At 36.7% G+C, this 17,483-nt stretch overlaps 1 protein-coding gene across 2 annotated transcripts in view; it reads right to left on the bottom strand.

Annotated features, from left to right (window-relative positions):
- The window catches only part of RPS6KC1 (ribosomal protein S6 kinase C1), a 113,261-nt gene that overhangs the window by 48,784 nt on the left and 46,994 nt on the right, over positions 1-17,483 (bottom strand). For both annotated transcript variants that reach the window (XM_032216424.1, XM_032216423.1), the window contains 2 exons: positions 7,053-7,174; positions 2,572-2,664 (listed from right to left, as the gene is read on the bottom strand). In XM_032216424.1, the coding sequence (XP_032072315.1) occupies positions 2,572-2,664; positions 7,053-7,174 (215 nt within the window). The remainder of the gene's footprint in view (positions 1-2,571; positions 2,665-7,052; positions 7,175-17,483) is intronic.

The raw sequence follows: 17,483 nt of genomic DNA on the forward strand, positions 1-17,483 counted from the left end.
CGTCTCTCTGTAAAGCCTCTTCAGAGAAGGAGCGAACCTGAGCTCATCCACAAGTGCTCCATATACTTAATTGTTGTGAGGAGACCGCAATACAGTGGTGTCTGGTAGGTTTAGCACTCTGGGAGATGAGAGAATAAAATTCTTACTCAAACCACAGTTGGTATCTTCAAAAGGATACTGAGTTTGCATACTTCCTTTTCTAATCACTTTGGAAGGTGCTTGTTAATCACTTTTCAGCTATTGCATTGACAAGCTTTTGGGTGAGTTTCCTCCCATTCTTAGTGAAAGGAATTTTAAATACAAGTTTAAGCACTTGTTGCTAAGTCATGGAACCTGATTAAGATTCTTAAAAATAAACACAATTCCATTTTTATGTTTTAATTTAAAGGATGTCTCAATTGTTTATAATGGCTTCAGTTCTTTTAATTGTTTAAACAGTCTAGATTCTGCAGTTCTAAAACACCTGTAACAAAGGTGCATTATCTAGTGCAATTTCCAATCCAGACCAGCATTTCTCAACCTTGGCAGCTTGAAGATGTGTGGCCTTCAACTCCCAGAATTCCCTAATCAGTCTTCAAATTGCTAAACTTCACACATCTTCACGCTGCCAAAGTTGAGAAAAAATGATCCAAAGATTTCTACCAAATTGTAATATGAATGTAGCAAAAGAAAGGAGAAATTGTTATGTTTGTAACAAGTGATCATACTCAACATATTTCATGTACAATATTTAAACCAAACCTCATTTTTCTCCTGCTTCCACCAATCCTGGCAGTGCCAGTTTTGGGCTACAGCCTTTGCATGCTATTCAGTGGTCAGGTACAGCCCAAGGCCCCCCAAAAGATTGTGTACTCCTGGCCTATAGACAATGATTGATTAATATGATAATTAATCACAAGGATAACAGTGCAGAGATGTAATATAAAACAATGGTAGAAGTATGTATCCATTTATTCTGAGGGACATCTTATTCCCCCAGACACTTGGCTAGATATAAATTGTTGCCACACAAATCATTCTTTTCATGGACATTATGGCCACTGTCATAAATCTAAAGCCAGTTTTAACATAAAAGGCAGTCTTACTCTCTTAGATGCACATACATACCCAAATTGGAATCCCCTTCCTATTTGCTACACATAGATTATAATATAATAAGTTTGCTAGGGTTTAGACTAAACTGGTTCACCTTCAGCAACCAATTGGCCTTTCCTGATTTGATTAGCCCATTTGCTACAAAGATTACCTTGAGTCAGCCAAAATCCCACAGCCTTTTTTTATTAACAAGAAAAAAACATAAATATACTGTAAAGCAGGTGGTTCTATTCTAGTCACTATAATCCATTCAGCTCCCTTCTCCCTTCTAGCAAATGTGTACCAAGTTCAGCTTCCACTAGAATTTAGTCTCTGATACTAGTTCACATACCATCAGGCATTGTATAATATTTTAAAGAAGACTAAGAATGTTTAGTATTCCACTGAAATATATTTTTCTACAACTATCTTGAAAGGGCATTTTAACTCTCTTAAGGAACTCATGGAAGATCATAGCAACACATAAACATTGTATATTTATTCCTTGGCTTTCTATACATTAATATTTCTATAGTTTCTTCCATAATTGTCCTAGGAATTTTGCAAATCTATTTCAAAAATTCAAACAAGCCTAAGATCTGATTGTCTATCAATAACTAATCAAAGTTATGAATGAATTGGCACTGGAGCAAAGGATTTTCAACATTCAGCTCACAAAGTTGGCTAAGCTATACCAAATATTTCCCCTCAGTATCTTTCTTTATAACCTATTATTAACCCAGTTTCGTTTGGTAATACAAAATATAGCATCCCTATATATTTTAGACTTTTATATCCTGCCTTTATTATTTTTATAAATAAGATGGTGACTGTGGTGGTTGTTTCATGGGTTGAAAAAAAATGACTGGCCCAAAGTCACACAGCTGGCTTTCTTGGCAAAAGCAAGTCTAGAACTCACAGTCTACTGGTTTCTAGCCTTGTGCCTTAACCATTTGACCAAACTCAGCTTTATTCTAGGTATTTCAATTACCCACATCTCATTCATTATTTGTATCACCTGGAGATTTGAGGAAAGAAGAACCAGCAGACCTATAAAACATTAAATAATTGGCTCTACCAAAAATGTAGTACACAATACTGAAGAAATTTGACCTTAGTTTTTCAGTTAGGGCTGCCAGCTTTTCAGTGGCTGTCGAATTTTCCAACTTGCCTTCTTTCAAAGTTATTTGTCCCCTGGTACCATCTTGGCAACTTTCTGAAAGTGTGCAGAGCATTTTTTTTAAAAAAAATCAAGGCCATTCTCACAGAATGGAACCAAACATAATTCTTTTACTCAAATATATTTTGCATGACCTTACATGAATTGCTTAGATAAAAGCCTTTCTTTTCCTTCTACTTTTGTTATTTTAAAGTGCAGATGCATTTGAGTCATTTTCCTCCTTTGTTTCATATCCTTAAGAACCGCAGCTTCAAAGACAGAATGTCAGCATGCAGTCGATTTATGACTGAACTCTTGAAGAGACACTGAAGAATTACCTTGTCAATCACCCCAAGGACTCGAAAGGCCTTCAGTTCCTCGGCAGGGCTCCTTAGGTTCCAAGAGGGCCTTGAACTTAGTGATCCTGGAGGCTAATGGAAGATATCAAAGATTACAACATCAATCAGGGTGGTACTTGAAGGAAGGTTGCCTGCTGAAGCAAATGCCAGGCTGAAGGAAACTAAATTTATCATAAATCAGAGGGAAGGCAGATGAAAGAAGTTTTCTGTTTGTCCTTAATGCAAAGGGGGGGGGGAATAAGTTGATAGTAAATAATTTGCAAGAGATGAAAATGGATATAGGGCAAAAAGGAATATTAATATTTTTAAAATATTCACAATTCATACAGTTCTTTGCGCAAGCAGGAAAACTCGGGTACAATGCTGGAGAAGTTATTCATACACATTATTACTCAAATTCTAAAGGAACAGAAACAGGGTCATAAAAAAAGCATATCCATAAATAATATTGTATGCGATGCCTTAACTTGGAAGACAGTTTGAGGAGAATTATATTTGTTACTAAATGAATAAATTTATTTTTAAATTTTCAACCTTGATGAGATCTACTACAGAATTCCAAGGAATGTATTACTCTTAAGAATACAACAAATGACCCATAAGTAAAGCCACATAAGTTAATATTAATCTTCCTTGTTACAGACTGTCATTTTTCTCATCTAAATGGAAGCATTCTTTCTCCTTGTCATCTTCAGTTGCCTATCATCTTTATAATCACCAACCTGATGGCAATACATGCCACTCAAAACTGCAATCTGAAATAGAAAAGGCCACTTTACACTTCTGGGCACTGTCACCTCAGTCCTCTACATAGATTTCCAGAACTAAGGGCTAACTTATGTAGGCAAGAATTTGCAGACTCTCATTAAATCATAAGAGCTTATTATGTGTCCTAAATCTAGGTATAGTATTGAGGGAACACACTAGAGCAGTGGTCTCCAACCTTGGCAACTTTAAGACCTGTGGACTTCAACTCCTAGACTTCCTTAGCCAGCTTTGCTGGCTGAGGAACTCTGGGAGTTGAAGTCCACAAGTCTTAAAGTTGCCAAGGTTGGAGACCACTGCACTAGGGAACGTCTCCAGTGAAATCACCGAAAGACTTATTTTATTTTATTTTGTATAGAAGAACCACTGTTATTAATTTGAAAAAGAAAGACCACAAGTATACTTGGTACTGCTAATGCAAATTAGACATTCCAGATGACTAACCCTCATGAACAATTTTCTTTCCCGGGTTTTCTTGCAAAAGTGCACCTACGGTGCAAACATCATTTAGCAATATTCAAGATCATTCAAAATATAGAGAAGCCTGAAAACTCACACCCTCATGTTCATGCCCAAATATAGTTCATTAGGTAACATAGAACTGTTTATAATTTTTAAAATTAAGTTTGAGGCAGATAATATGCTTTACATCTAACTCATGTTCAGGGCCATGATCAGAGAAAACCCAGGTTTAATGTTTTTCACATATTTAAATTACTCTATTTTTGTCCTACTATCACAAGCCACACTCTACATAACATTTCATGAACAAGTGAGGTAAAATCTGCATGAATAATACATATTAAGGCTGCCTGTAAATATGAAATTAACTCCTTTTGGTATGGCAGCTTAGAAGCAAAGTATGGGTTCTTCTTATACGGAGGACAGTCTAAAGGCTGAACTAGAACTAGTCTGTGAATTAAAAGATGAAGAAATAGCTTGATGACGTCTTAACATTTTCAGAAATTTTCAGGAGCAACTTCGAGGGGAGGAAGAGTGAGAAAGAATGAGTGAGTGAATGAGTGAGTGAGTGAGTGGATGGATGGATGGATGGATGGATGGATGGATGGATGTAGGCCTTTAGGCTATTTTATTACCCAGGTAGAATTACTGAAAGAATTAGAAGGTAAAAAGGTTACTTCTCCACATTCAAGGAAGTTTTCCCCTATTCTGTCCTGTCTAGGACTTGTAAGTTTTAAAAGACAGACAACACTTGCTATAATTTTCTTTTCTTTTTTTTCCTAACATTTTCACTTGATAAACATGGATAGGCACTGTAAGAAGCTTGTTCCACTCTGATTGGCTTTTCAAAAATAACCTATGTATTGGGAATAAGAGTGCCCCAAATTTGCTGTGGGTTGCTTTTGGTAAATTTCATAGTTTTTCCATTTTATTCCAGCTTGCACTTTGTTAAATTCATCCCAGATAATGTAAATAGGAATACTGGGAAAACTGGATTTTGAAAATACAAGGCTAAGGCTAGGATATACACCAAAACTTATTTGAGTCTGGGCCTCTCACATCCATTCTTTTACATCCTGGACACTTTTGCTACACAATTCTGCATAAATAGGTGCAGCCTCCTTCAAGTCATATTTACTAGTGACAAAATAGACAGATTACTTCTCATAATTATGCCAATTTGCACATAGAATTCAGAGTTTTATATAAGGAAATTTGTCTTTCATTAAGCAGATCAGTATTATAAGGCTGGAAAGAACCCTAAGGGAATTTTAATTTCAGTCTCTGCTATGGCTGGGTCCCCCTTCACGCATATGCATGTCTACAAATTAAGTTAAAATTAAGCAGTCCACAGGAGTAGGGAGAAATGAGGAATCCTTCAAAGCTTACATGAAGACATCTATTGCAGAAGAGATTTCTCCAGTTTCTTTTCTCTCTCTATGAAAACAGGCTTAAAAAGCAGGTTAACTGCTGTTCAGTTCAACAGATTATTCCTCTGTATGCTCACCTTGCACCATTCCCCAATCTCCACTGAAGAGCTTCAACTATTATCAGGATTGTTTAAAGTAAAGCTCTATGGTCTAAAGACTCTATGGTCATTTTGTGATTCAAATGGGAACCTGAAATTTTAATATTTTAACAACCAGTGCAATCATCAATAATCACACAAGAGCTGTAGAAAATATTCAAAGAGTAAGAACAAAAAGGACCCAGTGAGGCTCATTTTATTATTTTATTACTATATTGTTGGTGTTACTAGGGTAGAGTAAAGCCAAGATTTGTCAAAAGTTCTTGGGCTTGGGGTTCAAGAAAAAATACAGCAATTTCAATACTACAAATGTCATACTAGTTCTATCTATTTTGTTTAAAAAAAAACTGCATGTAAAAAAATCACAGCATCAAAAACTTTCAGTATTCAGAGATGGCCATAAAGACATTCTTTATCACATCCCTACAGGATACTGTCAATGTTCCCAATCTGCTTTCTCCAAATCTGATCTCGTTAACCTTTCACTTTATCTCAAATTATGCGTTTCTGCACTGTTTGTATTCTGAAAGCAGTGTTTTTTTGTTTTGGTTTTGACAAACTGACTTCCTGGAAAGCTCAATCTGATCAGGACCAGAGCATTGTTCTGACCCTTTCTCTCCTTCTCTTCCCAGGAGGAGAGGAGTTTAATAAGTCCCCACTAGTATCAGTGAATCAGAGTGCAGAGAAAAGCCACAGAGATGATTAGGAGACTGGAGGCTAAAACATACAAAGAATAGTTGCTGGAACTCAGTACTTTAATGAAAAGAAGGACTAGGGGGTGACATGATAGCAGCATTCCAATATCTAAGGGGCTGCCACATAGAAGAGGGAGTCAACCTATTCTGCAAAGCTCCTGAAGGCAAGGCAAGAAGCAATGTATGGAAACTAATCAAGGAGAGAAGCAACCTAGAACTAAGGAGAACTTTCCAGACCGAACAATTAATCAGTGGAACGACTTGCCTCCAAAAGTTGTGGATATTCCAACATTGGAAGTTTTTAAAAAGAGACTGGACAACAATTTGTCTGAAATGGTATAGGGTTAACTGCTTAAGCAGGGGGGTTGACTAGAAGACCTCCAAGGTCCCTTCCAATTCAGTTATTCTGTTAATCTTTTGCTTGGCAGATTGCAGCAAGAGAAGAATTAACACTTCACACTTACCACACCAGGATCCCAATCTGAGACAATCCTGTCACTAATTATTTCGCTAATACACACATAATCTGTACTCAAGATAACAGATTGCCTGATCCTCATAAATAAGATCTAAGGATTACATCCATCTTCTGTAAATTCAGAATCACAGAAATCTCTCTAGCAATTTACTTGTTCTTATCTCACTAACAAGGACAAAATTAAAAAAGTGTTTTCCTTAGCTACGTATAATGATGCTAATGCTGATTTTGAGTGTGGTATTCTTTCTTAACTAATAATGGATAAATATGTAACATTTCTGAAGAATCAACTAGGACCAGAAGACTGTGGGATATTTTCCTTCACTATGTTTTTAGCCCTTTATTCCATATGTGCATGCATTCGTTTATTTAGCATAAATCATATTTATTTATTTATTTATCTATCACATTTATATTTTGATACTGTTAACCATAAAGAAATTCAATCAGTTGTGAAGGAGACACAACATATGTCCATATGCGTACACCAACACAAGAAAATTAAATTATTTTAGAAATAAAAAGAACCTACACCAAATATTGAGCCATCTTCTGATGAGGGTCTACAGTAAAGGCTGGAAATTTTTTCTGCTCTCATCAGATATTCTGAAGTCTTCCTCTTCACGGCTTCACGACGAGTTGGACTTGATTCTCCTGTGTACCATAAAGGGATATATTTATAAGCCTGAAACCTCTGCAACAATTTCTTTTTCAGTTATGATCTGAGAAAAGTGGTCACAATAGAAGTTTTAATGCCTTGTTGCTCCTATCACCAAATGGCTACCACAGGATGTTCATCAAAAAGTGGCTACTATAGTATGATATTACATCACTAGAAAAACATCCGTGACGTCTGAACACCCAAAATACAAAATAATGCTACTGAATCCTTTTTTTCCTGTAATAGCATCCTATTTCACAGAAAGTTTATGGAAACACTTTCACCCTCCATTCCAATCATGCAAGATCTACTTAGCCCAGCCTTCACATTTTTCCCAATAACTGTTCTACAGATTCCCTAATATGATCCACTATAATGTGTAGCTCTTCCAATCCTAGATCTTGTTTAAGTGTTTTCTCTTCCCACCTTATTTTTATTTGTTTATATATCAAAGTTTAGAAACCGCCCATCTCACTCAGATCTGCAAGGTCGCTTACATCTCACAGAGTTGTGAATTTGATATATGTCTCTAAATTTTATAGAAAAAAATATATAAAAATCTGATACAGATAGTCCTCGGCTTACAACAGTTTATTTAGTGACCAGTCATAGTTACAACAGCACTGAAAAAAGTGACTTTTGACCGTTTTTCACACTTACAACTGTTGCAGCATCCCCAGGATCGCATGATCAAAATTGAGACGCTTGTGAACTGACTCATATTTATGACTGATGTAGTGTCCCGGGGTCATGTGATCACCTTTTGCGATCTTCTGACAAGCGAAGTCAATGGGAAAACCAAATTCACTAAACAACCGTGATACTAATTTAACAACTGCAGTGATTGACTTCACAGGTGTGGCAAGAAAGGTCATAAAATGGAGCATTTGTTCACCTAACAAATGTCTCCTTTAGCAACAAAAAATTTGGGTTCAATTGTGGTCGTAAGTCGAGGACAACCTGTATTTCAATAAAAGGAGACCATTAAAACAAGGATAGAATAATCCAAGTTAAAAGGGCAGGGGGGGGGCTCTCAAAGCATTAATCAATCCCAATGTTGCGTGTTCCACTGAGATCCCCATGCAGAGCCCAGTCTTCAGACTCTCCCAAAAGGAGAGTGGGGTCTTGCCTTGAGCTATTGCAATTTATTTTCCTCTCCACTCCAATGTTAGTACATATACATCCCCATGAGATAAATGAAAAATGTTTCCCAGTGTTTCCATAAAATCTTGCCTGTAATATCTATAATATCAATCAATCTTTAAACTCACTCCTATACAAGAACAAATTTTCACAAAATTTAGCTGCCTAGCCTGAAGATTTAATGATGTTCTATTGGATGGCTTAAGCCTTCAGATTTCTACTACACTTTTTTTATCTTAAAACTCCTACAGTCACTCATATACCCAGAAAGAAACAAAAAAACAAAATCTAGGGATTGGTTATATAATGTTTAGTAGGTTATGATAGCACCAAATTCAATTAGTGAATTTCTGTCCTCTTTTGTTTCTCCTTTCTACTTTTCTCTGATACTCACTCACTGGATTTAGAATTGTCTTAATTTTCAAGATATACCAAGTTTTAGATTTTTATTTTACTATCTATTACATGTATTGAATGTTATACGTAATTAACCACTTAAAATCTCGCAATGTAAATGTTTTTAATGTGCTATTTTCAGTTCTTTCTTGTTTCTCCTTTGATGAAAGAACTATAATACCAATTCTTTATAACAATTAATTTTTGGCCCTGTAATAATAATAACATCCCTGCTTTAAAAAAAACACCTTGTATTGCTAAAAACATTAAAAGCTAAAGTCACAATTAATTATTTTCAAATATTCAAGTACACATTTGCCTTCATGTGTCCTGAGATTTTCAACAGAATATGAAGTCACGTTACTTCTGAATAATCCTTGAGATTTTTATGCTTTTGAGAATTTTTTTTTTAAATAAAAATGCTTCAGTAATATGTGTGAGGTATATTAAAGCTTTTAATTAGTCTTTATAGTGCAATCAAGCAAGGTCATATTTCTTCAAACAAAATATTCATTTCCTATTTAGGTATCTTCCTTGATACCAGCAGATATTTGTGTTTCATTTGATGAGGATCAGAGGGTTTTACCTGAATCAGACTTTTATAAATAAAGCAATGTTGGTTTATTTAAAAAAAAGATTGTCCTCTGAAGAAAGATATAAAAAGTGTGATAATGTTGATGACAGAGACCTTCAAATGAAAATCCTTCGAGATTCCTCCATTTCTCTCTCTCTCTCTCTCTCTCTCCCCATTTGCTTATACTGCAGCTGTGCCTCGCACAAATTCACATGAATGAAAATATTTAGGCGAGAAACCACCCCCTTAGCTTGTTTTCCATATGACTTTCCTGTAATTATTTTGTAATCTGTTCGCACAACAATATATAAAAACATCTGCAAAAACAGGTAATTAATGTGTCAAGCTAAACTAATGCATTTTTATGGTGGCCATGCTTCGTCAACTGTAATTATAACTCTTTTTAAGCAAATGATGATGTGTTTGTTGCAATGTGAAAGTGGTTATTTTAGATGCTCTGTTCGCCATTCCTGCAAACAGAATATTAAAAAAAGAAAAGATGAAAAATAACTATACTGCTACCAAGCAACACATATAGGCTTCTAGCCATTTTTAGTTATTTGCTGCTTCCATTGCAAATCATCCTGTATGTTTAAAAAAAAAAGGGGGAGAATTTTCTTTTATTTGCATCAGCAGCTGAGTGGGTTTATATTTGCTGCAACTATGCTAGCATAACACTTGGGTTCTCGCAGCATGGAAAGGATAAATATAGGCTCCTAGCCTGGCACCTGAGCCAGCTTCAAGTGTGAAAAGGCCCCACAATCTTCTCAGTGAGTATTGGTGAATATATGCAATGTTGATGACAAAAGTATTCTGAACATCTGGGGCTAATTGCCATTTCTAAAAATATAAGAAGGGCCTTGTAGATTACGCCAAAGTCATGTCTAGTCCAGAATGGACCCAACTAGCGGTATCTGAGCAACTTACAAAGAGATACAGAGAAGTTATGGTTTTTTTCCCAGCAGCTGGTTTTCCAGGCTTTCTGCCTAGGATTCTAAAATCATAGTCATTAAGGCCAGTAGCCACTATTAATCTGATCCTCTACGAATCTGTCCAATTCTCCTTTAAAACTGTCTAAATGAGTAACCATCATCACGCCTGAAGTTAGCAAATACCAGTTTAACTGTGTCATGATAGACCAAAAAATTGAATTCATATCAATTTTGAGCCTCCCTCCGTCTTCTTTTACTTCATGAATATACTTCTCATGCGCCTCAGAAGGGATTAACGAAGTTTGCTTTCTTTTAAATTATCTCTAGTTTAGCTTGTTGTCCAAACTGTAAACTATGTTTGATTGTAATTATGGTTAATCAAAATAAAACAAAGTCATAAACTCTTAAATGAAGTTGGCTTCTTTCCATTTATCCAAGTTAAGAGTTATATTGTTCCTCCAAGGTCAGACAGCACAGCAAGCTGCAGTTAATCTGATATGTAAAATAAAGGTTATGGATTTGTTTGGCTGGTTACTGTGTTGAAGAAGGTGGGGAGACCATGCAAGGATAAAGTTTGTCTAGATTTGTTCTGGTGACTTTTACTAGGGATTAAACATTATTATCATTACATAAATTGTGAATAGTAACAAAATAATATCATTAATAAAAAAATATTATCTGTACCGTCCACCAATAAAAAAGGAGAGGATTAAATTAAGACATAGCATCATGTCTTAAATTTCCATTGTTTGTTTATAAAGATACATTGCTTTTTAATCAAACTGAACTCAGCATACAATAAGCATGACTGAAAATTAATATCAATGTGTAAAATCAGTTTGACTGGTTAACTGTTTAGAGCAACTAAATTAAAATATAGAATAAAAAATTAAGTCACTAAACCCCAAATTGATGGTACTATGTAACTGAATTTATGGAGCACGCAAACTTTCTGCAGCTGAAGTCATGTTTATTAAAATCAGGCTCGGACTTCCTGGGGGCGTGGCCTGTTGCCAAGGAGGGCTCCACCGAGCTCCTCAGAGATCTGGTCTGTATATCTAAATAAGATCATAGATAGCACCCCTTTTTGGCTAAGAAAGGGGCAGGGAGGATAGCTCCGTAGGCTAGGGTCTATTCGTAAGCCACAGCCTTTTTCTTTTTTCGGGCTGTGGAAAGAGATTAGATCCAGCCGGAGTGGAGCTCTTATCTCCAGCCATTTCTTCTCAGCTGCCTTTTTTTTTTCTAGGCAGCCCCAGACAGGCTAGCCCCCCCCAGGACAAAACAAAGTTTTTTCAAGCTAGAATTGATACGGGCGGGTCCCACCCCTGTGAGATTTATGCTTTTATTACTATCTTAAATACCAGCACCATTTGTCTTAGAGACTTCTTTGTTCTTTGTCTAAATGGACTTCAAAATGGCGATTTCTCTCCGTGGATGATTGATACTAGATGTACTTAGCCGGTTTTATCTTCCTGCAGACCGCTCCTTAACAAAATAAACTCTTCTTCTTTGGAAATAGAGGGGAGCGAAGCGCTGCTTACTTGTTTATTTATTATGGCACCCAGGTCAAAGAAGCGTCTTGCTACAAATGTGTCTAAAGAATTTAAAGAATCTTTACTGGAAACACAGCCTTTGTCTCCTATGCCCTCTACTGGAGAATTTTTAACACAGGAATATCTCTTTAAAATGTTTAATGCCTTTAAACAAGAAATTAAGGATTTTGTATTGGAACTATATGATGATTTAAAGTCTTAAGTTAATCAGATGAAGGCGAATACGTTTGCAGCCGTGTCTGCCCTGTCAGATTACTCTGCTGAAATAGAGAACAAACTGGAAAGTCTGGAGAAGGCTAATTTTAATTTGACTACCAATATTCAAATTTTACAACAAAAAATTAGAGACACTGAACAACAGCTTATGATGATAAATTTTAATAGGAAGGCATTTGCAATAAGAGTCAGAGGATTCTGTGAAAAGGAGCAAGAGAATTTGAAACAGACCTTTGCTGAAGCCTTCAGCCATGCGCTGGGAAGCCCGGGACTTAACTTTGATTGGCAGATTCGGAAAATCTATCGCCAGAACTCATTGATAGCGGAACAGAGACAGCTCCCGAGGGACATAATTATACATTTCTCTACAAAAGAATCTAGAAATGCGATTGTACAAAAGTTTTATAATAACAGTTTCCGAGTTGACGGCCAGGACCTGATTGTTTTCAAAGATATTCCTTTTCAGATGCTGAAAGCAAGAAGGGACTACACCTTTTTAACTAAGGAGCTTAGGAGTCAACAGATTCGATACAGATGGGAGGCCCCTGCCGGTATCACGGTTACATTTGAGAATCAAAGATTTCATCTTAACTCTGTTTCGGAGGCTCAAGATTTCTATTGTAGGACTCTGAAGGCGGGACTTCCTGACGCGCTTGGAAGAGAGGAGAGACAAGCGGAAGGAGAAGGCAAGCGGCCGGCCATGTGGCTGCAAGATGGAGGGGGTAGCCCCTCCTCCCTCGGAGAAGCAGAAAAATGGAGATCGAGAATTTAGACATTTTAAAATGCTTGCTAAAGTTGAGGACTGAATGGGGGTTTGAGACCCCTCTCCGGTAGAAAAAGCGGACTAATTTTTATCAGAAGGGAAAGCTGGGTGAAACTACTTTGAGCTAGATTTTAAATTAACGTTAGCATAAATTTGATAGTGGTAAACATCAGACAAGCAAGGGATGAGGGTAAAATTTACGTTGTTTAAAGCTTATTAGAACAGAAAGCTGGTTGGGATTATCTTAAGATAAGTGTAAAAAGAATGCGGAATGATTTATGTTGTTTAAACTTTGTTAGAAGGGACTACTTTAAAATAGAAGGTTAACTGACTCTTGCTGAAAGTATTATTTGAATATGTGGAATGATCCATGCTATTTAACTTTTATTTGAAGGGAAAGTTGGTTGAAATCGCTCTGAGTTACATTTTAAACAAATGTTAGTATAAATTTGATAGTGGTAAATATCAGACAAGTAAGGGATGAGGGTAAAATGCATGTGGAATGAACTACGTTATTTAAATCCTATTAGAAGAGGAAGTCGGTTGGAATTACCTTAAGATAGAAATTGATTCCTGTGCAAAGTAATATTTGATCTACGCCGCTTGATCCATGCTATTTAACTTTTATTTGAAGGGAAAGTTGGTTGAAATCGCTCTGAGTTACATTTTAAACAAATGCTAGTATAAATTTGATAGTGGTAAATATCAGACAAGTAAGGGATGAGGGTAAAATGCATGTGGAATGAACTACGTTATTTAAATCCTATTAGAAGAGGAAGTCGGTTGGAATTATCTTAAGATAGAAATTGATTCCTGTGTAAAGTAATATTTGATCTACGCTGCTTAATTTTACTAAGAAGGGGAAGCTTGGCTAGATTATTTTGAACTACTGTTTGAAAAGGGGGTTAAGAAAGATCATTTACGCTGTTCAAATTTTACTAGAAGGGAAAGTTTGATTACTCGTCTGTAAAGTTATATTTGAATATATGGCATGAACCACGTTGCTTAAATTTTATCGGAAGGGATCACGAGGTTTAGGAAGAGGAACGGGAGAATCTACAGAAGGTTGGGGTAAATAGCAAAGAAGTAAGAGACGAGAATAAAATATAGATAGAATGATTTATACTATTTAAGCATAGATAAAGATGGGGGGCTGAGATCAACACAAAGAGTGGTTTCTTATTTTTTTTTTCTCTTTTTTTTTTCTTTTCTCCTTTCTTTTCTCTCTTCTTTTTTTTCTGTTTTTCCTCTTTTGATATATTACTTTTATTTTTTTTAATCCATATGTATACAAGATATTTTAGACAGAAGGTAGTGCCAGGTGTGGGCCCTGGGAAGTCGGGAGGATTAGGGATGGGGATTTCTGGGGGGTGGGGTGGGGGGGTGGCAACATAGTCTTAATAAGAACAAGAATGTATTTATATACGGCGGTTCTTTTTTTTTATTTTTTTTCTATTTTTTTTTTTCCTTTGGTTCATTTTATCAGATCAAACAACACTCGAATAAAGGCATACACCAAGGAGGGAGGTAGAGGGAAAGAAGAGGGAGGAGTAAGGAAGGAGTAAGGGGAATGTAAGGAGGGTGTCCAGGGAGTAAGGGGAGAAGGAAGGTTTGAGGGGAAAGGGAAGTAGGAGGGGAGTGTTAGAGGGAGAAAGGAAAGTTGGAGGGGGTAGATGGGGTGTATGGAGGATGGAAGGGTTAGGTGGGGTTGTGAATGATGAGTTGTGTTTCCTTTTTATTTGTTCGTTTTATTCCCTTTTTCTTTTTTTTTTCTTTTCCTATAGTAAATACCCTGTATATAAGTGATTGTAAATGGAATGTGAAAAATGAATAAAATATATTTTTTAAAAAAATAAATAAATAAAATAAAATCAGGCTCGAAGTGCTATCGGCAGCAAAGGCAAGAATGCACTGGGCTCAATGGGTGTGGGATTAAAATGTGCAGCCCATCTGATGAAAGGGTACATTTATGAAGCAAACAAGGAATTAATTCACCTATTTGCATTTTATTTTAGCAAAACATAGGAAAAAACTCTACCACCAAACATGAGCATTTTTGCTCCTAAAATTCAAATTGAGAATACTTTGAAGGTTGCAAGATGGGGTTAAGTGGGGTTCTTGCAGGTGCAGATCGCCTACCCTGATATAGTGTGATACTCATACACTCAGAAAAATAATAATCTAGTACATGGACATGCTCACCGTGTATGAAGCTCAACAAGTTTAGAATAGTTCCACTTTTAGAGAAGCTAATGAATATCCATTATGATGATATTTTATCTGGCAATATAGCTTTAAGTTGTCAGATTGTATATGTCAACAATGCATTCTTGTCACATTCATATACTTAGTCCATAATATATTATTTATGGAGCAGCTTAAAAAATTTAAGAGATGTGTAAACCTAAATATGAAATGCTCACTTATTTAGAATTGTTAATATATATTTTACAACCACTGTCAATTTAATGCTTTGCACCTTCATTCTACCAATGGAACTAAAAGATATTAATTTTTAAAATTATTATACAGCCAGCAAAAAAGTGACAAGACAATTGAAATCTAAATGAGATTTTTTTTTTTTGGTGTGTATGTGTCAAACGACTTTCCTGAGTAGGCTTCAAAGCCAATGGAAAATCGGAAAAACTGTTTGTTTACCAGCGAAGGGTCTCTGCTTGTTAATTTCACAGCAGAAGCTTCGGGGCTCAACAATGGCAAGTGGGACCAGGAATCCTCAGTGCAGAAGTTCATTAATTCAGGAGGGACCAAGGTTAATTTGATCATCGATAAGTGTCAATGACATAATAAAGTGTTGCGGGTGGTTGTTTCTCTAAACAGATGACACAAAATATTTAATTTGTTTTTGTTTGTTTTTTACCTTACCTTTAATGCCACTCCAATATAAAAGACTTTGGGCCATGGACAAGATTGTAATATAAGTCATGATAATATGATTTATCTATAATAACTTCATAATATAACATTATAAACTACAAAACAGAAACTAATATTAGACAAACGCCCACAATTCCTCACAAATGGCCCAATATCACTGAAATAAACGTCTTTGTGCTTTTTGAAGTATCAAGAGAATAACAGCAAACTATATCCCCGTTAGGTAGAGGCCACTACTAAAGAGGCCTTTCTTTTGGTCCACATGCTTACTATGCGGGTGGGGCTTCGAGCAGGCCTTTTCTGTTTAGTAGGACTGGAGGGGCAGAATCATTTTTAGCAAATTAGTCCTTGATACAATCTGGCACCATGCCATAGACCAGTGATGGTGAACCTTTTGAGCAACGAGTGCCCAAATCAGAACACACGCGCATGTACATGCATGAGCGTGCGCTGGAGTGTTGGAAACCCGAAGACCAGCTGACCGGAACGCACATGCCTGTTTTTTGGCTGGTTTTTTTGGCCATTTCAGGCTGTTTTTCAAACTATTTTCAGACCATTTTTGGGTCAAAAAGAGCCCAGAAAACACCCAGAAAAATGGCCTGAAAGTGGCCCCAGAAATGGGGCATTTTCAAGCCATTTTCTGGCACTCCGGCACCTGCAGAAACCAAACAGCTGGCGTGCATGCATGCCGAAAACCAGAAGAGCAACTGAAGATGGCCCGTGTGTCCATAGAGAGGGCTCTGCATGCCACCTCTGGCACTTGTGCCATAGGTTCGCCATCACAGCCATATACCATGGCAAATCTAGACAGCATATTAAAAAGCAGAGACATGATCTTGCCAACAAAGGACTATATTGTTTTTCCAGTAGTAATATATGGCTCTGAGAGTTGGGCCATAAGGAAGTCTGAGGGCCAAAGAATTGATACTTTTGAATTGTGGTGCTGGAGAAGACTCTTGAGAGTCTCTTGGATTGCAAGAAGATCAAATGAGTCAATCCTAAAGAAAATCAATCATGACTGTTTTTAGAAGGACAGATACTGAAGCTGAAGCTCAAATATTGGCCACCTATTGAGAAGAGAGAACTCCTTGAAAAATACCCTGATATTGAGAAAGATTGAAGGAGAAGGGGATGGCAGAGATGGTTATATAGTATCATCAACGCAATGAACATGAATTTGGGCAAAGTCAAGGAGAAAAGTGGAGGGCAAGGGAGACTGGCATGCTATGGTCCAGGGAGTTGTGAAGAGTCACGAATTAGTCACTGAACAACAACCATGCTACATATAGCTTTATAGAAGATAATCAGCATGTTGAACTGGGCTCAGAGGTCAAGTAGAAATCAATGGTAACTTTGGCTTCTTTGACATTCTCCTGTAGACACTGTTTCAAGAGTCTTAAAGCCTGCTCACTTTTTGAGTTATCCTGAATCCAGACTTGATGGCTTCTGTCACTCTAACTCAGGATTTCCCCTTCCTTGGGGGAGGTACAGATAGAGACCCAGAAAGAACCTGTGAGCTACACTGTTATACAGAATACGGAACAACAGAGTTGGAAGGAGCCTTGTAGGTCTTCTAGTCCAACCCTCTCCCCAATCAGGAGACTCTATACCATTCCAGACAAATTGTTGTCCAATCTCTTCTTTAAAATCTTCAGGGTTAGAGCATTCACAACTTCGGAGGGCAAGCCATTCTGATGAATTGTTCTAGCTGTCAGGAAATTTATCCTTAGTTGTAGGTTGGATCTTTTCTTGATAAGCTTCCATCTGTTACTTTTTATCCTGCTCTCAGGTGCTTTTGAGAATAAGTCAACCCTCTGTACTTTGTGACAG

The sequence above is a fragment of the Thamnophis elegans genome, chromosome 4, assembly GCF_009769535.1.
Source record: "Thamnophis elegans isolate rThaEle1 chromosome 4, rThaEle1.pri, whole genome shotgun sequence".
Classification (NCBI taxonomy): Eukaryota; Metazoa; Chordata; class Lepidosauria; order Squamata; family Colubridae; genus Thamnophis; species Thamnophis elegans.